This window comes from Calidris pugnax, unplaced genomic scaffold (genome assembly GCF_001431845.1).
Source record: "Calidris pugnax isolate Ruff unplaced genomic scaffold, ASM143184v1 scaffold156, whole genome shotgun sequence".
Classification (NCBI taxonomy): Eukaryota; Metazoa; Chordata; class Aves; order Charadriiformes; family Scolopacidae; genus Calidris; species Calidris pugnax.
In genome coordinates, this window is record NW_015090889.1 from 2,478,654 (window position 1) to 2,505,584 (window position 26,931).

A 26,931-nucleotide genomic window follows, 5' to 3' on the forward strand; every position below is an offset into this window, starting at 1 on the left:
GAAATACATTATTGATCAGTGTTTGTGATCTCTGAAGTCCTAAAAGCCTAAGTGGAAACACTTGAAATAACTGCGGTGGGCTGACCACTACTCCATCCATCCATCTTGCACATACCTCAGTCAGTTGTCTTACATATATAAATATTACCACATGGAACACATTATTGTATTTTATATGCACAGAAAGTGTGAATGAATTTGAAAGATTTCAACAATATAGGGATTTAACAAGTTTTCACATTTTTCTTAAAATTGATTCCTACTTCAGATATTACAGCACTTTAGAAAACTGTTGTGCATCAGCTCTAGAAAGGAGAAAAACAGTGAGATATCAGGAAGCTGTCTGATCTTTTATGAAATCAGAAAGCAGGGACTGCTACAAGAGACAGTAAACTGAAATACGTATAGTGAGGCACTGAAGTTCAAAGAACAGTTCTCAAATGCAACTGAAGAGAAGCAAGCTTTGAGCACAAGGTGAAAAACTGTGAACTGGGTTTTACATTGATTCACTTTTTGTTATTAAGCAAATCATTAATCTTATATCTTTTGATTTACCTGACAAGTCCCAACCTCTTCTCCTGTACTGACCATTGACTTATTAATATTTTACAAGTACCAATATAAATTTTTAAAATTCTAACTGATAAAGGGAAAAAAATTACTATGTGAGACACATTTCTTAATTACACCCCCATGCCAAAGTAGAAGTTAATTAAAGTTCTTGAGACATCTTTCATTCTGGTCTTGCCTAGGTTTTGAAAGCTTGACTATTCAACCATTGCTGGTGTTATTGTTTGAAGAACCCATGACAATTTAGTGTCATTTAGACAGTTATTCTGTCACCTGATGACCTCTCCCCTCCTGGGAAGGGGGATTGGGTAAAACAAAGAAACCCAAGGGTTGTAATGTAAACAGATTTAATAGAATAAGACTATATAATTAACAGTAATAACACTAACGTACCAATATTGATCCCAATATCGATATAAAATATATAAGGAATATACTCAGCCAATTCTATCAGCAGGAAGCTGTGCACTCCCTGCAGTAGACAGCAAATGTCAGACACTGCGAGTGTTATGAGCGCTATGGCTTTGGGAGGGAGAGGAGGGTCAGGGGTCCAGTCCTGGGCCAAGAAGCTCTTAGGATCACAGCCATCATAGAAGAGAGAAGCTTCTCAGCAAACTTTCTAATTTATACTGAATGTCACATTCATGGTAATAGGACCAATAATCCTGTTGGCCAGCTTGAGACAAGTTCTCAGGTCTCATTCTTCCTCATCGCTGCACCTGACTAGTTCAAAAACACTGAGACCTTGAAACATAGCTATTTTCACAAAAAACTGTAAAATATTTTCAAAAATTCAGACATAAGAGTCTTCTAAAAATGCAGTTTTTCCAAGCACTTGGAGAAACCTTACTGAAAAGCAAAATTATTAAGAAATTAATCCCTTGTCACTCAAACCAGGGTGGCTGGTTTTGAATTCTTAATTAAAATAAAGAAAAAAAAAAACACAGAAACCAAACAAACAAAAACAAAAAACCTGAAGAAAAAAGAAAATCCTGTCATTTGGACCTCTAAATTGATTTTGTACCAATGGTATCAATGGTGGACCTGGAAGCACTAATATGCCATCATTGTTTTGGACTTGCTACTAATAGATGAAGTGAAGAGTACACTGCTGGTAGATTAGTCTTTTTAAATATTCACTAGATTGGAGAGAAAGCTGAAACTTGAGAAACACAAGCTGAGGTCAAAGGTCTAGTGAGAAATCATGAGGGACTTTGGAGGTTCAGGATCTTTCAGGGTTTACAGATCTTTGCCCCACTACATGCCTACTCGTGTTTCAAGTTTTTTTTCTCTTTCCTACTTAACCAGGTTTCGCCCACCTTTACAAAGTTCCTATCCTTCCTTTAGATACTCTCTTATTTTTTTTCCTCTTCTTCTTACTCACAATTTTTCCCATGTTCCTCTGCTTCTGTGTAGTCCTTCAAATAAAATGCTGTAATTTGGTAGTAATATTTTTTTACTTTTCAGAAATTGACTATGGTTTTTTTACTGAATACTTTGTATAAAATCATGCAGGTCAATTTGTAAGCCAGGAAGGAGGAAAGGAGAAAAAAGCAAAAGAAATACCTAACCACTTGGAAGGAGCCTGTGTGGAACAAAGGGCTCTTTCTCTTTGCTGGCTGCACAGCAGTCTCATGTTGAGCCACCCGAGGGCTGTTTCTCCTGGCATTAATGCTTCCAAAAAGACATGCTTCAGTGGAAGTGCTGAAACCTAAAACCATTGTAACTTGATTTAAAACTATATCTAATGAATTATTGAGGGATAAAAAATATTACCTATGTAGATACCATCTAGGAAGGTATTTTTATGCAGTCTGTGTGTTCTGCTGGGGATTGCTAGAAATTATCTACAATTGAAGATTGCCAGACATCAAATATGCATTACACAGTCAGACTTACAAGTGTAAAAAGGGCCTGATCTTCAGGTAGTGGAGACATTTTCATCAAAATCTAAAAGTAAAAATTTTAACTAAATCCATAGTTTAAACTAGTGTGGATTTTTTTGAGGATGGAAACATCTTTATTTCCTGTGATGGTCCATATTTGTAAAAATTTCTAGTGATTTTTCTGTAGAAATGGAAAAACACAATCTATCCCAAATACTTTATTTATCAAGAGTATTACGATTATTGAAAGTATTAATAGCTAGTACAAATTAATTTACGAAGGAAATAAAATCGAAACAGTCAGAAAACTAGTCTCTGACCAGACTTCGCTGTCCAAAGGACTGTGCTACTATAGGACTGTTCTACTAAGGGACAAGCCAACAGATTGAACGCTCTCTTTCACTGCATAATGCTATTACTTTTTGTGTCATTAACATTATTAGCTTTTGCCCTTCTAAAGAGAGACATCTTGTCCATTCAAAAAGATACAAATGTGTGGAAATAAAATAGACGCAATAAATAGGAAATACTGGAGAATGTTTTTCCAGCATGATTTAAAATTTAGCAGCCAATGTTAATGTTTTAAAGCCTAAGAGCAGGAGGGCAGAAACAGTTGCCTTCCTTTCTAGATGTGTTGCTCTTAGGAGATAGTGTCATTCGAAAAGATTACATGTTCTCTAGTCTCATGTATTTTTCTCTTAAATATCATGGTTAGATTGAATTTTACCCATTGGGCAAATTCCCGTTTTGAAGGTGTTCAGATTTTTCATTAAGGCTGTGACTGTAGTGCTGCCACCTTGAAGGGAACTTGAGATGGAAGATATCTGACAGTTTGTTGGCGCAAAGAGCTTCTGGAAAATCTGATGAGGCTTTAGCAGAAGTGAGGAAGGCACAACAAAGTACAGGCAGAAAGAAGTAGCTATGAACTTAGCCCTTGCCATGCATAGGTGAACAGAACTGGTTCTGTTGCCAGTCCAGCACTTCTCCCCACATGACCTTTCTGCGGTCTGCTCAGGATGCCAAGAGGTGAATGTTTCCTTCTAGACCCCTGTGCAGGGAAACTGGGCATTGAGAAGTCCCTTTTTTACAGAACTCTGACTAAGATCAGTACTGAGTTTGCAGTCACTGATGCCTATAGGCTGGACATTTAGAAGGAGAAATAGGTAGGAAGAAACACTTTCATCAAGTAGACATTGTCATTACTTTGGGGAGGAGTTTTTGAGGTATTAGTGATTCAGAATAAATTTACATGTTCTCATGTCTTATTTTCTTTGGGTAGTTTGGGATAACAGTAAAAATTTCAAAATTCGGTCCATTGAAGAAAAGTGATGAAGCAATTGTAGCTGAGAAAAAAAACCCAGTTCTTTCAAACAATGGAAACCAGAATGTCTTTAAAACCTAGTGACACATCTGAATTTAAACTCTGATGAGGAATCCTGAGGCTGGGGGCGGGGAGCAATTTATTCTCTGTGGGTGTGCATATCCCGTGGCTTTTATTATATAGAGAAAGCACATCTCTTCTGTGACCCCAAAGCGGACTTTCTGCATGAAGTTACAGGCACTCATAAAACTTTATGATGGGGGCAAGTATGTTTTCATGATGTGAAAAATGTAATTATAAGGTGGAAAAGGTACCAAACATCATGTTAAAAAGGAAGAACACTTTACTTATGGTGATACAGCAGCACCACTGGTATCTTCCTCCTTTCTGCAGGTGGCATGCCAAGTACTCTTCAGTTTCAGTGCAGATCAGCCTCTGATAACATTTTTAATCTTGTAAATTATACAATATTATCCTAACATTCACATAAACCGATGTATTTATAACCAATAAAAGGTTGTCCTAGCTCAGAAGTTACAGTGTTTATTCAGGCCCATGAGGACCAGGTGTTCACTGATGGGCCTCCTCCAGAATGACACGCACACCTTTTGTTTCATCAAAATAGACACTTGGCTGAGATGACGATATTTGAAGTATATATATTTTTCTAAGATATTTGTGGTAACATGTGGAAGTCACAGAATAAGCACGTGTTCTGCTCTGTGTTGTGCTCTGGTTTCCTGTTTTAATCAGGGAAGAAGAAGGATTTTCTGATTAAAACACTGGACTGTAATTTTAGAGGTCTGGATTCAATTTTTGGCTGTTCTCCTGTCTCCATATGTGATTGCAGCAAGTTGTTTAACCTTTGTCTCTCTGTGTTTTGTACGTCAAATGGAGATGGTCAATCTTGGGAATTTTTTGCAATCCTCTATTATGGGATCAGATCACTTCAAAATGTTTAGGGTACATTCTCTCCTCATGAAGCATGGAATGTTATTCCTGTTCTACGAATGAGGAACTGAGGCACAGATTATCTCAGGCTGGTCTCTATTAAACAGCATATGTTTGCCTAGACAGATTTTCTGGCTCCCTGACAATCCAGTTCAGGTGATCTGGCTGGACCATGCTCCAATTCCCTCCTAGCCTCTGTGTGTGTCAGTTTCCTTTTTTCTTTCAAGGTTGGCTAGTATTTCACTTTGGTGTGGGGTTAGGGCTCCTTTCAGTGAATTTTCATCCACAAACTCAGGCCTGCTTCTGGGTCTATTGGTTTAAATGTCCTTTGACAGTCACTCAGGCTGGGATAGAAAATTTGTAGAAGGAGAAGGGAACTGAAACCAAGGCTGCACTAAGCCATTTTCTCTCTTATCTATTTTAGAGCATAATTTTTCAGTACAGTGATTGTTTTCACTCTAGCTGTGTAGGATACAGCCTAGTAGGGCTCATAAGTATACTTTGTCACTGATAATATATAACTAAAATTATGCTCATGTCTGTCCAGAGCTGTAGAGTACAGTCAAAAGAAGTTGTCCTGCTGTCTTGTAATAGAAACTGAAATTTTTATCCAAATCTTGTTTTTGTGTTTCAAATTAAAAACCCAGAATCTGTGTAATTCAGGACAGGGTTAGAGAACAGAGGAAGTACTGGTTTGGGTTGCTTTGCACCACACCAGATCCCAGCTTCTTCCCAGAATATGTTATTTCTTCAGCTTTAATCTTCCATTTAAATATTTTCTAATAATTATAAATAAATGATGAATAATTTAATGCATTTTATATTATTTTGGGATAAAAGTAGAAATTGAATATGTGCTTACAAAATTTTAAAAGCCAGATGTATATTTAAACTAATATCTATAGTATCTTGGAACATTCCTGCAACTTGTTCTCTGGGGAAACTATTGCAAATGGTTATTTTTTTCTTTCTCTCAAGGGAAGGTAAGAACAAAGGAAAGAAGCTGACAGGGAATATAGAAAAAGACAGATAACAGTTTGTTTCAGTCTGTTATACTCCCTAATCCATATTGTTCAGAAAGCCCCCAAAACAAAAGGGAAACCAAGCATATGGAAAGGTGTTTAAGAATAGATCTCCAGAAAATCTTTATCTTCTTTGTGCTACTGTTTAAATCAAATGCTCCTGTGAATTAGGGTATCATGCATCTACTTTCCACTGTTTTGCTGAGAGAGTCTGGTTGAAAAAACAAGAAAGAAGTCCTATGGGACTTGTCTGCTGTTGGGCAAAGTTTCCAGGTATCTTATGAAGAAGAAGCCATTAGTTAGACTTCTGTCTACTCTTACAGTCAAGCTAATTTAGAGTTAAATGTGAGGAAGCACCTTCCCATTTTTGATTAACAATATGGTCAATATACTTTTAAATGGGTTGGATCAAGAAATGCAATAAACGTTAATGCTTATTACTGTGCATTTATATATAGGGTTACAGCATGCAGCACACAAATACTTTCTTTTCTAAGATTTCTGCTTTCCAAAATTTAGAAATTTAACTTGTAGGTGGGTAGACTAGGGAAGATGTGAGCCCTCTCTGGAAGGAAATGGGAGACCTGGTCACCCAGGGTATGGAAAAGGCTCAGTTACTGAACAACTTTTTCACCTCGTTCTTCAATGGCAAGGGCTCTAACCACACCTCCCAAGTCGCAGAAGGCAAAAACAGGAGCTATGAGAATGAAAAACAGCCCACTGTAGGAGAAGATCAGGTTCAAGAACATCTAAGGTCTTGAAGGTCTTAAGTCCACAGGACCTCATGAAATCCATCCATGGATCCTGAGGGAACTGGTGGATGAAGTTGTTGAGCTGCTTTCCACTATATTTGAAAAGTCATGGCAGTCTGGTGAAGTTCCCACTGACTGGAAAAGGGGAAACATAACCCACATTTTCAAAAAGGGAAGAAAGGAAGACCTGGGGAACTATACACAGGTCAGTCTCACCTCTGCAGCTGGCAAGATCATGGACAAGATCCTTCTGGAATCTCTGGTAAGGCAGGTGGAAAATAAGGAAGTGTTTGGTGATAGCCAACATGGCTTCACCAAGGGCAAATCATGCCTAACAAATCTGGTGGCCTTTTATGATATTGCCAAGGGCAGAGCAACAGACATCATCTACCTAGGCTTATGCAAAGCAGTCAACAGTGTCCCACATGACATCCTGGTCTCAAAATTGGAAAGGCATGGATTTGATGGATGGAACACTTGGTGGGTAAGGAACTGGCTACATAGCTGCACTCAAAGGGTTGCGGTCAATGGCTCAATGTCCAAGTGGCGGCCAGTGAGTGGTCAGTACTCAGGGGTCAGTACTGGGACCAGTGCTGTTCAACGTCTTTTTTGGTGACATAGGCAGAGGGATAGAGTGCACCCTCAGCAAGTTTGCAGACAACACCAAGCTCAGTGGCACAGCTGACACGCTGGAGGGAAGGGATGCCATCAAGAGAGACCTGGACAGGCTTGAGAGGTAGGCCCGAGTGAACCTCATGAAGTTCAACCAAGCCAACTGCAAAATCCTCCACCTGGGTCATGGCAATTTGAGGCAAAAATACAGGTTGGGGACAGAATGGCTGGAGAGCAGCCCTGAGGAGAAGGACTTGAGAGTGCTCATGGATGAGAAGCTCGACATGAACCAGCACCGGCAGCCCAGAAAGCCAACCACTTCCTGGGCTGCATCAAAAGGAGTGTGGCCAGCTGGTCGAGGGAGGTGATTCTACCCCTCTACTTTGCTCTTGTGAGACCCCACTTGGAGCACTGTGTCCAACTTTGGAGTCCTCAACACAGGAAGGACATGGATCTTTTGGGATGGGTCCAGCAGAGGGCCACGATCGGCGGGCTGGAGCACCTCTGCTATGAAGACAGGCTGCGGGAGCTGGGGTTGTTCAGCCTGGAGAAGAGAAGGCTCCGGGAGACCTTATAATGGCCTTCCAGTACCTGAAGGGGCCCTACAGGAGAGATGGGGAGGGACTCTTTGTGAGGGAGTGTAGTGATAGGACAAGGGTTAATGGTTTTAAATTGAAAAAAAGGAGATTTAGATTAGATATTGGAAAGAAATTCTTTACTGTGAGGGTGGTGAGGCACTGCAACAGGTTTCCCAGAGAAGTTGTGGATGCCCCATCCCTGGAAGCGTTCAAGACCAGGTTTTGAGCAACCTGGTCTAGTGGAGGTGTCGCTGCCCATGTCAGGGGGGTTGAAACTTGATGATCTTTAAGGTCCCTTCAAACTCTAACCATTCTATGATTCTATGATTCAAGGAAATTGATGGTTTCTCTAGGGGAGAATTTACCCACAGCCTGTGTGCTGGGAGAGCCTGTTTCCTACTCTGCAGAGCAGTGGCTAGGTTTTTGATAGCCAGCAGGCAAGATATAAGGTGCAACTCTGAACTGTGCAATGCATGGCTGAGAGCCAAATACAGCTCTGACTTCATAGATATGTGACCCCCAACATGCTCTCTTCCACCAAATTCCTGATCTGCAGCAGATGCTTATGTTTGGGCAACTCAAGAGAAACAATTTGTATTGAACTGCCAAAGAAGCTGCAAATAAAATAAGACATTTGTTAATTCATTTAAGGATATATGTAAATTGATATTCAAAGTAGTAAGGGCCCTTAGACTTTTGGCAAGTAGCTGCTGCAGCTGTTGGACATCCCTGATATAACCAGTGATCTTTAGTTTGTTTGGATTTTACTTCCTCCCTCTCACCCTCCCCTTCTCTCCTTCGTTCAGTGGCTTAAATGGCTTTCAAAGTATTTATTGTATGTCCTACAAAAGGACAGTTATATGTCCCTGAGACTTCCTGTCAGCATTTGATGCCACATTGAGTTTAATTAGAGTTCCTTAGGATACTGAATAACCTCTAAGTGCATACAAGGAAAGGGTGAACATTGTAGTCAGGCACAAAGATAAAGGTTCTAATGGAAAGTAGGTAATTTAACAAAAGGAGATAATGTTGTAATTCGGCACCATAAATCATTCTTTCAATTTTTATGGCTTTATGGTTAACTTTTCCCTACTTTTGTATTATTTTGTTCTCTGTTTCAGTTTGAAAGAGCCAAATAAACTGTATATGCAACTAGTTTTACTTGAGAAAAGGTGAAACATGGTACAAACTGATAAAGTTTGGACATTTCCATTCAAAACTAAATAATATTAACAGTGATGAAAGACATTGTTTTAAAAAAAAAGGAGAAAGAAAGTATACTAATGGAATCTGTTCTTTGAAACTGGTACTTCTCTGTTAAGTCTAAAATCTGTAAGTATTTAAGTTAATAGCATTCTAAAAATGTAGCAGGAAGCACGTCTCAGCAGCAGTCTCTCTTATGCTTCTCAAAAAGGTCAATCATAAGTTTCCCATTTCTCTTTTTTTTCAATCTGATAGTAACTTAAAAGGGCAAAACATTACTTTACATGGCACATAAACAATATTTGATATATCACACAAAATTTGTTTTTATACATATATGTTCACACACATACACAAACACATGCTTTCCCCATCTCCCCACACCCTCACCCTCCCTCGGTTTTCTAACAGTTCCATTTGCGGACCAGAAAGCACATTTACCCTTCCTCTCCATGCTTTCCTTCAAGTTGGAAAATCATTCTTTTTAGTTCAGTGGGGCATGCTTAGCATTTTTTCACCTACCTAATGCCGCTAAAGTAGTTCCAGATTGCAAAACAATGAGGGAAGGGAAGGGAAGGGAAGGGAAGGGAAGGGGTTCCCATTTGCAGGGACCTCCAGTGATCATCTAGTCCAATTGCCTGGCCATTTCACAGCTGACCAAAAGATTAACCCTGTTATGAAGGGCATTCTTCAAATGCCTTTTTTTAAGGCACTGACAGGCCTGGGTCATTGACCATCTTTCTGGGAAGTGTTTGACCGTCTTCTCGGTAAAGAACTGCTTCCTATTTACAGTATGCTATCTAGATCCCTCTGCAAGGGATCTTTTAATCCCTCAAAAGAGTCAATAGCACCTCCCAATTTAGTATTATCAGCAAACTTACCAATTGTGCATTTGACTTCAGCTTCCAGATCATTGATAAAAGTATTGAACAGGACTGGCACTGGAGTTGAACTCCAAGGAACACTACCATCAACTGGCCACCAGCCAGTTGTAGTCCCATTCGTTACAACTCCTTGCATCCTGTCATTCAGTCAGTTCTTCACACCGTGCACCATGTACCTCATGAAGGGCCACATGTAATGTTACCTCAGTCCCCAAAATATAAAGAGTCTGTCTTTCTGCCAAAGTAAGAAGAGCCTGTCTCAGGAGCCAGCAGCATAAGAAAATACTGTTTTACATAGGAACAAGTATTCTATGCTTTCAACAGAACGAATTCAGACTGTTTTTTCACTTTCTTCTGCAATAGATTATTACATAAAATCTTAGAATCATTTAGGTAGGAAAAGACCCTTAAGACCCTTAACTGTAAAATGTTACATTACATAAAAAAATATTCTCAACTGTAAGATCTGCAAAATTACACACTGAAACTTTGAAAAAATGCATGTTCATGAGTGTACTGTATTAATAAAATGAAAACTGCTCTGCTTTTTGACTCTGAGCTGCTGTGATGATATTCCCTACTTCTTGTTGGTATCTGCAAGGCAATGTGTTCATACTGTGTTTGGCAATTAATGTGGAAAAGACATCCTCAGTGGGTACCAAAGTTTAGCTGTGTGGTTTTTATTTCAGCATTAGATTGAGAAGAGATAAACGCAAAAATGTATTACAAAAATCAATAGATCCAAGACTCAGGCACTCTAGCAAGAACATGAAATGGGTGATCATTGTACTTTTATATTCTGTCATTCAGACTGACAGTGTTATCAGTGTATACAGGATCATAGTTTTCAAGCATTAAGAACTAAATGTTGAAATGCTAAATTTGCAGAAGCATCTGATTTCCCAGTTGAGTTCTCTACATGTTTTGATTCATGAAGAGTTTATTAATATAAAACCTGATTAGATTAATTTACAAAGCTGTGTTGCTGGTATAATTGCTACTCGCAGCCTCTTAAGCTAATACCGTTTGCATAGCTTCATGTGTGAGGTAACTGAAAATAAACTATAACTCTGACTTTGGAATGTGAGCTATTTTGCTTTGCCTGAGAAACAATGCAGTATCCACTATTATATTCTGGGATGATTTAAATGAAAAAATGTGACATTCAGCCATTAAATGGTTATACATAGAAAAAAAGGAAAAAATAAAAAGAAGTCTTCTGAAATGAGATCTGATAATCATTCAGCAAGTGGTTTTAAGTCCAAAGGAAGAAAAGTAAGGAGAAATTATCATTTGGGATTATATTAGTGCTGGATATATACTCCAGCATCCCAGCAGTTTTGAGTGATTCAGGGTGCTGTGCCTCCAGCCCTAACAGAGGATAGCTGTGGAACTAAAGGTTGTTAGTTTTTGCTCTCTTCCAGTGACTGAACTAGTAGAGTGTCTGTTTATTTTTAATTCCTGAGAACTCCAGAGGCTTTGATTGAAGCTGGCATAGAACTTCCTGTGCAGAAAAAGCCAATTTTCCTAATTTGGAAAAACTCAACAATACTGTTATGTGGAATTATGATGATACACCACAATTATTTAATGAGTTCTGGATTCCTTTAGCCATACCACCCAGACCTTGGTCTCTGGAGCCAGCTCACAAGTGGATAGCACTAATAACAGACTTTCTTCAGTACAGACCAGCTCAGGAGAGGATACACATACTTATTCATCAGAAAGAAATCATACTTATTTCATTCAGAAAGAAAAGGTGACACACAAAAAATACTAGGTTTTGCTCCAGATCTTGGAGGACCAGGTGCTCTCCTGATGGTTAGCCCATTTTTCAGGTCCCTGACCTGTCTCTTCCTCCCACTTTGACAGGCCCTGTCCTCCTGGGCCCTCAGCAAACTCCTCATACCATTACCTCAATTAACCTTAGGCACTAGCCCTGACAAGGGTGCCAAGCAGTTTTATTTTCTCACACATGTCTGCAAAGCTTGCTGTAGGTAAATTATTTGGAGAATGTATCAGCTATATTCTTGTAGGCTGTGCTGAGCACATGGATATGGAAATGACGTAAAGGCTGGACAAATTTGGGTAGTGTTTCATGCGAACAGCAAAAACTATGTTCCAGCAAGTCTCAGGTGTCTGTTTAATAGCAGGAGAACATGATAGCATCACAACAAAATGGCTGCCCCTTTTGCTGGTAGTGGTTTTGTTTTGGGGTCTATTTTTTTTTCCTGAGGTAATCTGTAATGGTGATTTTCTCTGGACTCATTTTTTTAGAAATACCTGAAGTTTTTTTTTAATTGAAAAAAAAATCAGCTTTGAATTGTGGAAAATTTCAGATAAAATAGGTTCTACGAAGTTAAGAGCAGCTATGTAAACAGCCTCTAACACTAGGAAGTATTCCCAAACTAACTTTCTGAACAGAGCATAGAATAAGTAGTTCATATTGTATCCATAAAAAGCAACAGAAATGCTAGTGTTTCATATTGATGCTTAGACGTTTTTAAAGAAGTAATTTAATTGATGCTGGGATTTTCTGATAAATGGAATGTGTTAACTACTGTGAAACTAACACCAGGTTATAAATAGTTGATGTTTCTGCAGTTTTAATAGAAAAGTTCTGTGAAAGACTTCAAATACGAACACTTGCATGTATATATAATTATGTAACCAATTAATAACTGATGCTATGGTAATTTTTGGCTGGTTTATGAAGTTCTCTGCTATCAGATGTATAGTGTCTGTGTTAGCTGAAATAGAAAAGTTGTCTTTGATATGTTAAAATAAAAAGAAAAAATTATACTAGTAGTTATTTCCATTTTTTCATTTGTTCAGATACTTTCATAAGTGACTGTATTTTTAATGGCATGGTCATTTAGAACATTTTAAATTCTCAAACAATTTTTAATTAATGATGGGGTTTAAACAATTTTTTTTAACAAAAAAGTCTTAACTTTTTAATCTCTACTAAAAACCTAGGAAACATTTTAGAGAAAACTTATACTTTCCATCATTCAAGAAAAAAAAATTAACAAAAACAATACTTGGAAAGCTTGAGGCACTTCTGTCTGATTTAGTTTTTGTTCTAAACTATTTATCTTTCTTGAAACACCCTCTTCTCTTCGTATTTATATAACTAGCTTTTTTTGACAATGTTTCCTTAGTCTTCTTTTATTTCAAGACTTTCTACCTCCTGCCTGTCTTCCTGGAATACATATAAAAATCCATCAATGGACTTTAATGAACTAAACAATAATATAAAATTTGCATTTGTGCATAAAATATGCCTGTGTAGGTAAATCACAATGCATGAGTATGTACCTGAAAACTTTAAGGATTTTTTTTTAATAATTTATTATATCATGTTTATCCCTGGATGGCTCTTCTGGACTAGGGTGAGGGTTGCTCTTGGCAAGGTCGGAGCAGCCCAGCAGCGAGGTGGGTAGCCCTTCTCTCGCCCCCTCCTAAGTGTCCCTGGAGCAGCCCATTCCGCGAGCCCTGATATCCTGCCCTCCCTCCTTCTTATGGCAGCCCAGCCATCAAAGCTGCTATTGCTCCTTTCTTCTTACCTTGATGGCTTTCCAGTCCCTCCTGGGCAGTTGGCACAGCCTCAGCTCTGCCCTCTCAGTCGCATCCCTCCTTCAGCATAGCCCATGTGGAGGCCTCCATGCCCTGCACTGACCTCAAGGCACGAGTAGGCCCATTGCTGAAGCCCGGCCTTGGATGTCCCAAGTTTTGTTGCTATTTGGACACAGCAGCAACTATAATGACATTTTCAGCTGGTGAACTGTTTCAAGAGCTTTTTGGAGCTGACCAGTGTGTACTTACTCAGGGTGGCATGGCAGGAGAAGGAAGGATAAAAGCAAAGAAGAATTTTGCTTTCCTCTGGCAGTGGGGGAAATAGGAAACTGCTTGTTAGAGGCTCTTCAGAGGGCTCGTTGGCCGTGCTGTTTTTCCTTGGACATGTCAGATGGAGAAAATTTATTAGACAGTCATAATTCACTGAGAGGGATAACTTCCCTTAGAAAAAGGGGGTGGGGAGGAAGACTCATAATGTTTTCTTTGGTGAGCAAAAAGCTGGAATGCTGTATGACCACATTGATGTTCCCATATGTTGAAATTAGTTTTCTGAAGTTTGGTTGGTTTTGATTTTTTTTTCCCCAATTGTTCCATAACCCTGGTTATAACAGACATGTTTCTGTTAAAAATATCTGACACTCAGCAAAACAGACCTGCAGCCTTCCCTGGATTGCCGGCTGACTCATCTGATTTCAAAATTTCATCCCAACATGCTGACAGCTGTGAAAGCAGAGGGAGAATCTACAAAATGTCATTTGAGTAAACTGAAAGAGAGAGTTTGTAGGTAGAAGTAATATTAGATCATCTGTTGGAAGTTACATGTGGTAATCAGAGGATTATGGCTGGTTATACCTCCAGGAAGAACGCTCTGTTCCTTGTAGATGTAGATGCCCTTGTTTAGCTTTGGTTCTTTGACTGTTTTACCCAGGTTACTCTAGCAAGCGCCATCCTGCCACCCATGTCTGTACTTCTGCATGTGATTACTGTACTTAGGAACAGCAACAGCTTTTGGTACGTTGAAACCTTTTCTAAATATGTAAATCAATAACAAATATTTGAATGCCTGTGATACCATGAAACCACAGCAGCACGTAGTGTTATCTAATGAGCACCCTGCTACAATTTTAGAAATTCTGTTCTTTCCTCCTTCTTTGCTAGTGAGGGCTGTGTGTTTTTCTTGTTATAGGAGCAATGGAGGATGATTCTGTGAAAGCAAGGAAGGCAATCATTTTGTGTTGATTTCATCCACTTATATAGTTGAATGTGATATCTTTTAGCCAAGGACACAGTTCAGCTAGAAGAGCTGACAGCCACCTATGGCAATGCCTAATGAGGGGAACAATTTGGTTCATAATTCAACTATATGCTTAAACCTATTGATGCCCTAACTCTGTCTCGTGTTTCAATGCTTTTTAAATACCTTGCATTAAAAGCATCCTCCTTTCATGGTAACATTGGAATATATGTTTAAAAATTTTTTTGGACTAAAGACAGACTGTGGAGCCTAGGTTTTGTGTTTAAAAATACTGATTTTATAATCCCTTGTGAAAATAATTGCAATAGGCTAAAAATAAGGTTGTTGTTTATAAGCTGTTGTTTGACAAACAACTTGCTTTTCTCTCATTCATCACAAACACTAAGTGAATTTGCAGCTCTGTTTTTACTAGTGACATTTCAACTAATTATTTTATCTATTGCCTGGCTTAAAATGGTATGTCAAATCCTATGATTAACATTAACAAATTTATGATTTGATAGAATCAGTAGAATAAAGATTAACTGTTATTTTTTCTGATCTTAGACATTGAAATCAGTTCACAATGTACTTTTTTTAGGAACTGACAACTTAAGTCTGCAAATCAAATGCAGTATAATTGCTCTGTTCAATAAATGTGACTTTAAGTACCTCTTTTTAGGGATTCTCTCATGTGCTACTTTTCAGATTAAAAGCATAACAATAATGCTATTTGTTAATATTTATCTTAGTTGTATGCTAGACATAAGAGAATCTTGCTTTTGGGGTTTGTTGTTACACTCAATGAGCATCTGGTAGCAAAATTCATGGGCCATATCTCTGGTGAGTGTAAATTGTAATAGGTCCATTGACTTTAACTGAGCTATGACTATTCATACAAATTCCCCTGCCTGAGAGTTTTTGACTTTTTACACTAGACTCTCCTCCTTTTCTGATATTATTTATTACATTCCTTTAGCATATATGAAAAGTTTTTACATCCCTCTTCTATTTTATTGAACTCTCTCTTCGAGTTGTTAACTACTTCAGTGGCTATTTTCTGATATCCCAGGAGCGCTGTTCTTTAGACATGGGTGAAGATGTGCAAACAAATGATTTTATGTGCCGGAAAGGTGGGTTATTTGCAGATAGACCTTTGGTCAGAGAATGAAACTGTTTGTTTAGAACATGGAAACAGATAGGGCAGGAAGCTTGTGCCCCTCTCCTGAGATGTGGGCACAGGGCGCCTCCATCCAGGCAACTTCACTGATTCCCCAGTGATGTTGTCCCTGCCATCCTTTCACTTCTTGGCTTCACTAGGCAGGACAAAATGGGCAGGTGTGGATTTTTTTGGTGTTTTAATATTTGTGAGCTGAGTTTTTTTGAGGTTTTCCTGTACACCTGGGTTTTGGAAACTTCACTAAATCTTCCAACCTATTTGTGCATATTACTGAATTTCTGCCCTGTATGTGCAGAAGTTAGGGGAGGTGTCAGGAACACCTGGCATTAACCCAACCCTTCTCAATGGATGAATAGTAATAGTTCAGGCAATACTGGTTTTGAAAAATCCCATTCTTTTACTCCATCAAATATTTATGTCCCAGCCCTGATGCCTTGAAGGTCAGAAGTAAAACTTCCATTGATCTCCTGCGTACAACAGGATGCTTATGAGAAGGAGCAATTTTATAACCTATTGCAACTATTACTTTAAAATACAAGACTCTTGACAAATTTTAATTCATAGTGACACAAAAAATTGAGTGTTTTATTTGATATTTTCCCTGAAAGGTAAATATACAAACCTGACTAGAAAGTACCAAGTATTTTTCTATAGTAACGTTAAAATAAATTCACTACATTTTTGACTGGAGGCCAATTTTATAGATGTCATATGGCATATGACAAGGGTAGTATGTTTCTCTTCTCTCAGATCTTCACTGTGACCTGCTTCAGTGGGAGGGAGTGAATATTTGGAGACATGAACTCATTTTAGCCATTGAAAATTGATCCCCTTGTGAGATGAGTTCGCTCTCCGGCACTATGATATGATATATGTCAAGTAAGAGTAACAAATTACAAGGGCTGTAGTGCCAGATTCAAAATCAAGAGGTCTTGATTTTGAGATGTAGTATAAACAAACCATAAATACATATATATATTACAAACAGAAATTCATTATTTTTTACTGCAGCCCTTTATAATGCCCATTTCACAAGTCAGAGTAATTTGCTTCTCTTTGATTAAACATAAACTCTTTATTCCTTTAATTCTTTGTATTGCAAGTCATTTAACTTGTGTGCTTTATGTTTATGAAGTAGCCACACACCAGGCTGAGTCATAATCTGAAATATGATGACTCTTCTTTTGTCTCTGATCTTACTGTTGATTATAATCATCTGCTCTACGTGACTTGTGTCATCAGTTTTCAAGCTGTAGCTATCAAAAAATCTGAGACGTTCCCACAAGACGAGTGACCGTATACCAAATGTTGCATTTGTCTATCCATACCAAACAGAATGGTATAAATCATTTGTCCTTTCCTTCATCTGTTGCTGTCTAACTGTGGTTTTCTGTGCATTTTTCTTACTTTTCTCTCCACTTGTAATGGAATATGAGGGGGATTACTAATATCTTCTCTTAGTATTTAGCAGTTTTTAATTAAAAACTGTTTAACCCCTGGATAATATGAAAGATGGTCAAAACTTCAAGCTTGTTGTTTATTGTGGGAACATTTATAGGAAATTTTAACTGGACTTAGTATGCTTGTGGGAAACTGCTGTAACAGTTTCTACTATCTTTTTTAAAATTAACCTCTGGAATATCATGTTATATTCTATGAATTGGCTAGGTATTGTTTACTTTGGTAAAGAGAAACCTGAGGAAGTATCCCTTCTGAATTTATTTTTTAAATGTATTAAAATAAATTGTTCTCAAATTATAATTTTAAATAACATTGTTGTTCATTTTGTTACAAGGGAAGTTTGTTATGTTATTGTTAAATTAGTTGAGTTTTTAAATATATTAATTCAAAACATTTTTTCTTTTTGAGTTTTCTGGAGGATTTCTGAGGTTCTTTTTATGGCTCATGAAGCGTTGCATCCTTTCTGTTTTCAGGAAAACAGATTTAACTTACAAGTTTCTATTTTCTTTGTAAGGTTAGTTTGTGGGATGAAATCAGAAAAAAGGTGTCTTACTAACAAATAACTATCTAGTACCTCTCAATGCTGCTTTCAGAATTCCCTTCATGAACCCTTGCTAAAAATTGTTATGCCTTCATGTGTTTTCAGGGGCACAATATTCATGCTGGAAGCTCTCATCAGACTTAGGTACTTCACAAGGTGATTTTAGTACTGAACAGAGTTTCCATGGTTGCATTTTATTTACTGGGACTTTTTTTGTTTCATATGCCCTCTGGACTGTTCAGCTGTGACAGTTGTATACAATAGTGTTACATAGCTATCATGTACTGTATTGTGCCCAGACGTATACTTTCAGCATTTCAGATTTTCTGTTAAGAAAAGCCTCTTTGTTTCCTAGGTGTTTTCTTTTGTAGGCTTTTGTTCAGTGTTCTTTCTGTGTCACATGTGAAATTAAAGTAATGCTTAATGCAAGAACGGGGATGGCTTGGTCGGTATGTCTTTGCAGCACATGCACTACACCTAGAAATCTCTTCATATGGTTCTAGAGGGGATATCTATCTTGCAGAAGTCTTGCATGACTTCCACCTAGACACATTCCTATTTAGGCATGATGAGTTTATTGCTATTCAAAGGCACCTGGTTCTTCCAGTGCTTCCTTTGTAGACCCAGACATCCCTTATGGTTATGGTTTCTGACAGCGGGAGGAAAGTCAACTGGCAGCATACCACTGAACCTACATCTTTCTTCTGCATTGTTTGTTTGGTTAATTCTCCATTTCATACAGACTTTTGCCTACAAACCTGAAGCAGCCTGTGTTTAATAAGATGGTGTAGTGCATGTGTGATAAGGAACTTGTAAATGTCTTATCAGTACTTGGTTCTTCAAGGTGTTTCCAGATCTTGCAAATCTGGTGAATCTTAGAGACACACCATGTTGACATAAAAGAAGTATTAGTGTTTTGGTGTTACTTGTGCATGCCCAAAATGAAAGGCTCTCCTGCTTAGCTTTATATTAGAAAGGCTAGTTCTTAACTTTATTGTTCTGGCAGAAAATCACTTTATGGGCCTGGAAAACTAATGGCATTTATCCTAAAAAAATGGAAGCTGTGGTTTTAGGAATAGAGGGTCTATTTAGTCAGATTCTTTACAATTTAATTTTTAAATCCTAACTGATTAAACATCTGGCAAGTAGTTGGGAGGAGAGTTCTCTCAGTAGGAGAATATGTATTTCCTCCATCCTAATTGAGTGCTCAGAAAATTCATGTTCCAGGTGCACTGTCTTTGAGATCGCCCTCCAACAAAGGTGAAAAAAGATCAACACATAGGATGTTCCTGACTCTGTTTTGTAAAAAAAAATAGTTTTGTAAAAATGGAAGAAAATTACTAGTGAGAAAAGATAATGCCGTCTTGAAACGTTCAGAAAGAAACAATAAAGAAGAAAGACAGAAAAGTACCTATGACAGTTGGTTTGTAAGATTTCTGCAAAGGAAACAAATTGAACTCTTCTCGATTACTCTTGTGAAGTCAGATTTCTGCTTTTACCGGGGTTCTTGATCATAGCAGACTTTACAGCTCAAGCAGCAGGAAATTGAAGAGTCAGTATTTCTGCCTGTTTTCAACAGCTTTTAATCTTGGTTTGATTAGCAGCTGAATTGTTGGCATATGGCTTGGAGCATGAATCAAAGCCACACGTGGTTCCAAAGACTTCTGTCTGAACTGAGCATGATTCTGCTCCTGCACTGTTTTACCAGATTCCTCCCAGCTTGCTTTTTGATGCAGATGTTTTACTATGTGCTGACTGAAAGAGTAATCTGTAAGGAGACTCTAAGTGCTGCCACTTCTGCAGCTTTGTCGAAATCAACTATTGTCCTAAGAAGACTAATTTAATTTTAGAATCATAGAGTCATAGAATTGCCTAGGATGGAAGGGACCTTTCAGATCATCTAGTCCAACCATCAGCCAAACACTTGACAAAAACTGTCACTAAACCTTATCTCTAATCTCTATGTCTACCTGACAGGGTAGACGACAGGGATGGTGACTCCACTACTTTCTTGGGCAGCTTGTTCCAATGTTTAATAAGCCTTTCAGTGTAAAAATTTTTCCTAATATCCAATCTAGACCTCCTCTGGTGTAACTTGAGGCCGTTTCCTCTTGTCCTATCACCTGTTACTTTGGAGAAGAGACCAACCACCCACCTCTCTACAACCTCATTTCAGTTAGGTGTGGAGAGTAATAAGGAGAAAAGCCTCCTTTTCTCTAGGCTAAACAGCCCCAGCTCCTTCAGACGCTCCTCATAAAACTTGTTCTTCAGACCCCTCACCAGCTTCATTGCCCTTCTCTGGACAAAATCCAATGTATTTTTTGTAGTGAGGGGCCCAAAAATGGACACAGTACTCAAGGTGGGGCCTCACCAGTGCCGAGTACAGGGAGATGATCACTTCCTTAGTCCTACTCACCACACCATTCCTGATACAGGTAAAGATGCTGTTGGCCTTCTTGGCCAGCTGGGCACACTGCTGGCTTATGTTCAGCTGACAGTTGACCATCAGCCCCAGGTCCTTTTCTGCCAGGCAGATCTCCAGCCACTCTTCCCCAAGCCTGTAGCGCTACATTGAGTTGTTGTGACCCAAGTGCAGAAGCCAGCACTTGGCCTTGTTGAACCTCATCCCAGCCTGTCCAGACCTCTCTGCAAAGCCTTTCTACCCTCCAGCAGTTCTATACTCCTGCCTAACTTGGTATCGTCTGCAAACTTACTGAGGGTGCATTCAATCCCCTTGACCTGATCATTGATAAAGATGTTAAAGAGAACGGGTTGCTGTGGGCCTGTGGCACGGAGCCCCGTGGGCACCACTCATGACCAGCCTTCAGCTGGATTTAATTCCATTCACCACCACTCTCTGGGCCCAGCCCTCCAGCCAGTTATTAACCCCGTGGAGAGTACTCCCATCCAAGCCACGGGCATCCAGTTTGTCCAGGAGAATGCTGTGGGAAACCATATCAAAGGCCTTACTAAAGTCCAGGTAAACAACATCTACAGCCTTTCCTTCATCCACCAAGTGGGTCATTTTGTCATAGAAGGAGATCAGGTTTGTCAAGCAGGACCTGCCTCTCATGAACGTGTGCTGGCTGGGCCTGATCGCCTGGTTGTCCATCATGTGTCACTTAATGGCACTCAGGATGATCTGTTTCATGACCTTCCCAGGCACCGAGGTCAGACTGACAGGGCTCTAGTTCTCCAGATTATCCGTCCAGCCCTTCCTGTGGACACTCATCACATTTGTTAGACGCCAGTCAGCTGGGTCCTGCCTGGTTTTCCAGGACTGCTGGAAAGTGGCTCTGTGAGCACTCTAGTCAATCACTAGTACTAGTCAAACTGTATTCACTGGGTTGCCTGACCTGACAAAGACGCATGTAGAATAACAGCCTAGCTTCTATCAGAGCATCTGACATCAGGTTACAGTTTAATTTCGCTTGCATCCATGGTAATGGTCATATCCAGTTTAGTTTAATCAGCAGTTGACTATAACATGGGAGAGGGAAGCATATGTGTATATATTTAGTATCTAAGCTGTATTTAGAGGCTCTTGACAGAAATAAATAAACTGAGTTAAGTAAGAGATCACATTGGTCTTGTCACCAAACCCATGCTGTTTAGAGCATTATTTTTTATATTCTTTATAGAGTTTTGTTTGGGTTGTTTCTTTTTTTTTTTTTTTTTTTTATGCTGGCAAGATAGCCCTGCGCTGAGAATTGAAGTGTGAGGTACAGGTTCAGTTAGATAAATTGTGGGCTTTGTTCTGCAGGATAGGGGTATGAATTTACTCTTGAGAAGGAGGTCAAATAGGGGTTTCATATTCATTCAGCTCCTTATGGGAATTGCTGACTTCATGGTTAAGTGGTCAAGGATCATAAAACAGGCACAGACAAAGTGCTTTGATATTATTGTCCCTTCAGGCATGATGCAATTGTTGCAAAATTAAAGGTTTTGTTATGAGAGCAAAAGAATTTCACTTCAGAAATTAATTGATCCCAAAAGACACCTCCTTTACTTCATCTACTATAATCAAAAACTTACCTGTCTTTGTGGAAGCAGAACTTATTTCAGAGTTTGTAAACAAAACGTTGCTTTATGAATTTTTAACAATCATGCTGTGATGGGAAATAAAGATCAACATGAGACACAATATCACCCTGGTTTATTTAGCAGTTGTGTGATGGATCAGGTCCTGTTAAGTTACGGTTTTTCTGGGAGGAAAGGAAGAAATGCTGCTGTTGTGGTGATAAATGGTTCCAGCTTTTGGCTACACTTTATCTCTAACCTTCCACTGCTAAAGAGTTTATACTTTAAGAAAGGGTGTTAACATTTTCCTGAAGAGATGAGCTTTATCAAGGAGACATAGCAGAGAAAAAATAAAAAGAGACAGAATAAGATATTGGAAATAATGAGCTGCATAGGTGTTGAGTGATGTGCTCCTCATGGTTAGCTGTCATTAGGCAGCAGATTTTTGTGCTGATTTTGCCTAGCTGAAGCTATGATACTATAATACTGATTTTGCCTAGCTGAAGCTATAGTACTTCAAAAATCACTGGTATGGAAGAGGTGCCTCAGACTTTTGAACTGACTGTTTAGTTACAAAAGTTAATTAAGCTTTTGAGTGTCCTAGGTTTATTCTAGAGTCATGGTTTTCTAGATTATGTTTTAAGCCTTTTTTGGTCCATCATGCAGTGAATGACATGATATGAATCCAGCAGGTTGGTGAATCTTAGCACAGAGGCTGTTCTGTGCCAGAGGAAACACACAGCATACTGGATATTAACTCTGAGAGCGTGTTCATTCTGAAGCACTTTTTCAGTACTCAGACAGCTAAGATCTATGGATCAGCTCTGTATTATTTACCGGGCTTTGGCGATGATGTGTTGAGCCACTGAGCCATTAGGCTAGTGCTTTTGTGCTAAAATATTTATGTTGATATAAGGGAGTAAAATTTGACCCACAACATCATTGCATTGAAAAATGTATTAAGGTACATGTTGGAAGAGAAATTTGGCATTGATTCTGACCAGAGAGAAGAGGAAAAGAGGGTGAAACCTTGATTACTTTTTATTCTGTTTACCTAGTTTAGAATTAAAAATTATTTTGTGTTTTAATTAAAGCTTGGCAAGGTCTCCTCTGCTGTTTAATACAAGAAATGAAGAAAGGGAGAGAGAGGTGGAAGAAGAGAACCAACTGTTTGCCTGTACTGGGGACAGCTAGATGCCAAAAATGCATGGGGATATGTAACAAGCTTAGTCTACCAGCTTTTTAATAGATTAAAATCAAATGCCATTACTATTAACATATGATTTTTTAATTAATCTTGGGTTTTGGTTTACTTCTTTGTCTATAAACTACTTACAGAGTTCCTCATTTATGTTTCTAAAGTAGTGTAGAGAAAATTGGAGGAGAAAGCTGTACCTGGAGAATGGAACCATTTCAGACTTACAGTCTTTAGAGGTTTTCTCCTTTTATAAGAATATATTTTGTAAAAAATCATTGAGGACAACTAGACTTCTGCTTATAAAATCCTAACCTGTCTTTTTCAGAGAAGAATACCACGAAGACGGGTTTTGTCAGCCATACAGGGGAATTGCATGTGCACGAATCATTGGAAACAGGACCATTTATGTGGACTCCCTCCAGATGCAAGGGGAAATTGAAAACCGAATTACTGGTAAGCTTATACATCTCTATAGCAGTGCAAAAAGCATTAATGAAAGTACCGAATGCAGGTATAAATAGTGTTATCATCTTTTTCAGTTTTATCCTTATATTAAGGTTTTGAGGATGTAAGCCAGTTTCCCTCTTATGCATTTAGCAAAATTTAAAGCAAGGAAGATGAATATCTGTAGAAGGTTAGAAGTTTTTTCTATGTCCTTAAGTAAAATGTTGAGCACTGACTTTTTAACAGCAATTTTCAGCAATATGGAAATGTTCAGTTATCTGAAATGATTAAATTTGTAACTCTATGAAGCAGGTTCATAATGTCCTTTAAAAAAAAAAAAAACAACAAAAAAACCCAAACACAAACAAAAATTGTGATATATTCCAGAAAATACCTATTGATCAAATGGCATTTGATCAATATTGTCTCTGGAATATGCAACATGGACATCAATGACCTGGCTACTAGATTCCTAATACCACTGATTATCAATTAGATTTTTGGAAGTTGGGACTGGGAGTGTCTGTACTGGAGTTGAGGAGAATTGTGAAACATCATGTAGAACTGCCCAGTGCCTAGCTAGGCAGTAATGGTAATCCATTAATAAAATGGCAATTTCAAACTGTATGCATCTGACGGAGAGACCAAATGTCTTATGCAAAATAACCCTGAGGATTTCAAAGCGTACATGGTTCTTATGAGTCTTCTTATACACAAAAGAGTTATTGCAAAACTGGGTGTTCTCTGCCCAAATGACAGGGTATTTTTGAAATTGTGGCAATGTGTGAGACAAACAAAAATAAACCTTCTGTTGAGATTTTGCTGCAAAGATTTTGCTTATACTTTTGTCCAGACTTCCTAAGAACAGTTTTTGGTGGAAGGTCCTTTTGGCCAGAGTCATAGGGCATTCAGGGGAGGCTGTACATGGAAAATGATGACACCTACTGCCCAACACCAAGAACATATAATAAGATTACAGGCTACATCTACAGGGAATTTTCAATCTGGATTTTCATTTCCCTGCCATGCTGATGACATTCCCTTTGTCTCTACGGCCCCTGGTGCTGTTCAGTCCTGGCCAAGTGGTTAGGTGAGAATTGCAGCCTTCTATTAAAAAAAAAAAGGACAGTTCTGGAGAAACACTTGAGACATGACTTGAAAGACTGGAAGGCCAACAATAAAGAGTACACAGGCCTGACCCCTGACATCTGGATGTGTGTGGCTAGCAATGTCTTTGTTGAGATGTTTAATATCTGTTTAATAACTAAAAAAGTAGACCCCTTAGATGTCACCACACCATCCTTCCAACTTCTGTGTCCCTCATGCAAATAAAGACATGGTTGTGAATTGGGCATTCTTCACTCATGCTGATCTAAATTCTGTAATGCCTTCACAAAAATTAGCATGGTAATTCAAATAGCAAACAGTGACTGCTTCACTCACCCAGGTTTCTTTTTTCCCTGTTTGTCTTCAGGAGAAGCACATGTCACAGCTATCATTTAAGGTCTGATAACATCCTTGCATGGAGTGTTCCCTACATGACCAATAAAAAGTGATATTCCTGTGCTAATATCCTGTATTAAAATAAGCAAAGGTGTAAACAACACAAAAGGCTGGAGTTGGGACTGCTTGTTGCATGTGTCACGTTTAGGAAGAGAAGGGAGAAAAAGGAGACATTCTGATAGCAAGTGGCAGCAGGAAGTATTTGCTTGAGAGGAGAGAGCTGGACAAGAGGGAAAGAAGTGATTTGTAGGTTGTAAATAGACTGCTGAATGTCTTGAACTGCTCATTTCCTCTCTTTTAACAGGGTATATTGGTGGAAAGTGCAGTCTAGCGAGTCTCATTCACAAATGATGCTTGCCAGTGTGGGAATTAACTTTTCTGCATTTAAAGCTTTGTTCATCCCCAGATACATGCTGCAAATGCACATCCATCTTTTCAGTGTGCAAGAAATCTCTCAGATAAAGGCTGGTATGCAGATGCTGAGAGCTGAAGGGGAGGATTAAATTCCTAATCCCTTATGACTACATCTTAACGTGATCAGTGTGCTGAGATTGATTATATTAATTTTTGCCGAAATTGCTGCCTTTTAGTCTTCTCATGTCTGTTACTAGCAATAACTCTTCAAATAACAATGGTACACTTCCTTTTGCCTTTCAGGACTTGAAAAACACTTGCCTTGTTTATTAATCAAATGTCTACAGGAAGAAGAACCTAGGTATACCTCATTCAGATCTTACCTAATTGAGAACTTTGGAAAAACGTGTCAGCATTCTGGCAGGTGTATCTTGCCTTTGTTCTTTGTCCTTTCAAGTTAGACTTAGGGCAAGTGCCAACAGTTTGCTCAATGCTAGTCACTTGGGTAAATTCCTAAGAACTGGGGTCCTAAGCTCTGAGCAGCCATCAGTGGGACACTGGGATGCTAGGTTTGCTTTCTGCATTTATCAGCTCTCCTTTACAGCAGAAATTACCTCATTTCCCTGCTCTTCAGAAAACTTTCAGACCTTCAAGAAAAGACAGAAGTTATAAAAGGCAAACGACAAGAAAATTATGTTGTTTCTCATCCTTTTTGTGTATTAATACTTAAGCAATACTTTTGTTCCTTTCCAGCCGCATTTACCATGATTGGCACTTCTACACATTTGTCTGATCAGTGCTCACGGTTTGCTATACCGTCCTTTTGCCACTTTGTGTTTCCACTGTGTGACGAGCGCTCTCGGACCCCTAAGCCACGGGAGCTGTGCCGGGATGAATGTGAAGTTCTGGAAAATGATCTCTGTAGGCAGGAGTACAACATTGCTAGGTCAAACCCCCTCATCTTGATGCAGCTACAGTTGCCTAAGTGTGAGGATCTTCCACGACCTGACACCTTGGAAGCTGCCAACTGCATAAGGATCGGGATCCCCGTGGAGAGACTCAGCCGATGTAAGTCTGGGTGTGTCATCACTGGGAAAAAGTGGGGTTTGTTACTTCCTCAGGTTGGGTGTGAGGCAGTATTTTATCAGTCATTCTTTTTTTTGGTAAAGAAAGTACTTTTTTATACACACACACACACATATATACTGCTATACTGGATGCTACTACTTTTTATCATGTTAATACTGACCACAACCTTGCAGTGTTTTAAGGTACAGTTAGGATAGCAAGGAAGTTTAAAGGATGCTGCTTAGTACTGAAAAGGTTATATCAGCCATTCTGGGCTATAAAATTTTTGTGCACACAATGGATTCGACTCAGATTTGCGAGGGGCAGCAAAGCATTGCAGGCTTCGCTTCCCACGTGCCTGCCCACACCTCTGGCTCAGACCCTGCCTTTCTGAATTAGTCCATACTGCTATTTGTGAGTTCTGTTTACCTATCAATAAACCTCAAATGAGCGGTAGAAGATTCACTGGAAAAATCTGTTAAGAAATTAAAATATTTATGTTTCTTCTTTCTATGTGGAACTCCACTCCTGTAAATGGAGCATGGAGTGTAATTGTCTTTCTTCACCTAT

General features: G+C 38.8%; 1 protein-coding gene across 2 annotated transcripts in view; it reads left to right on the plus strand.

Moving 5' to 3' along the window:
• ROR2 (receptor tyrosine kinase-like orphan receptor 2) overlaps nt 1-26,931 on the plus strand; it is a 165,432-nt gene that overhangs the window by 129,638 nt on the left and 8,863 nt on the right. For both annotated transcript variants that reach the window (XM_014947663.1, XM_014947664.1), the window contains exons 5-6: nt 23,318-23,445; nt 26,047-26,361. In XM_014947663.1, the coding sequence (XP_014803149.1) occupies nt 23,318-23,445; nt 26,047-26,361 (443 nt within the window). The remainder of the gene's footprint in view (nt 1-23,317; nt 23,446-26,046; nt 26,362-26,931) is intronic.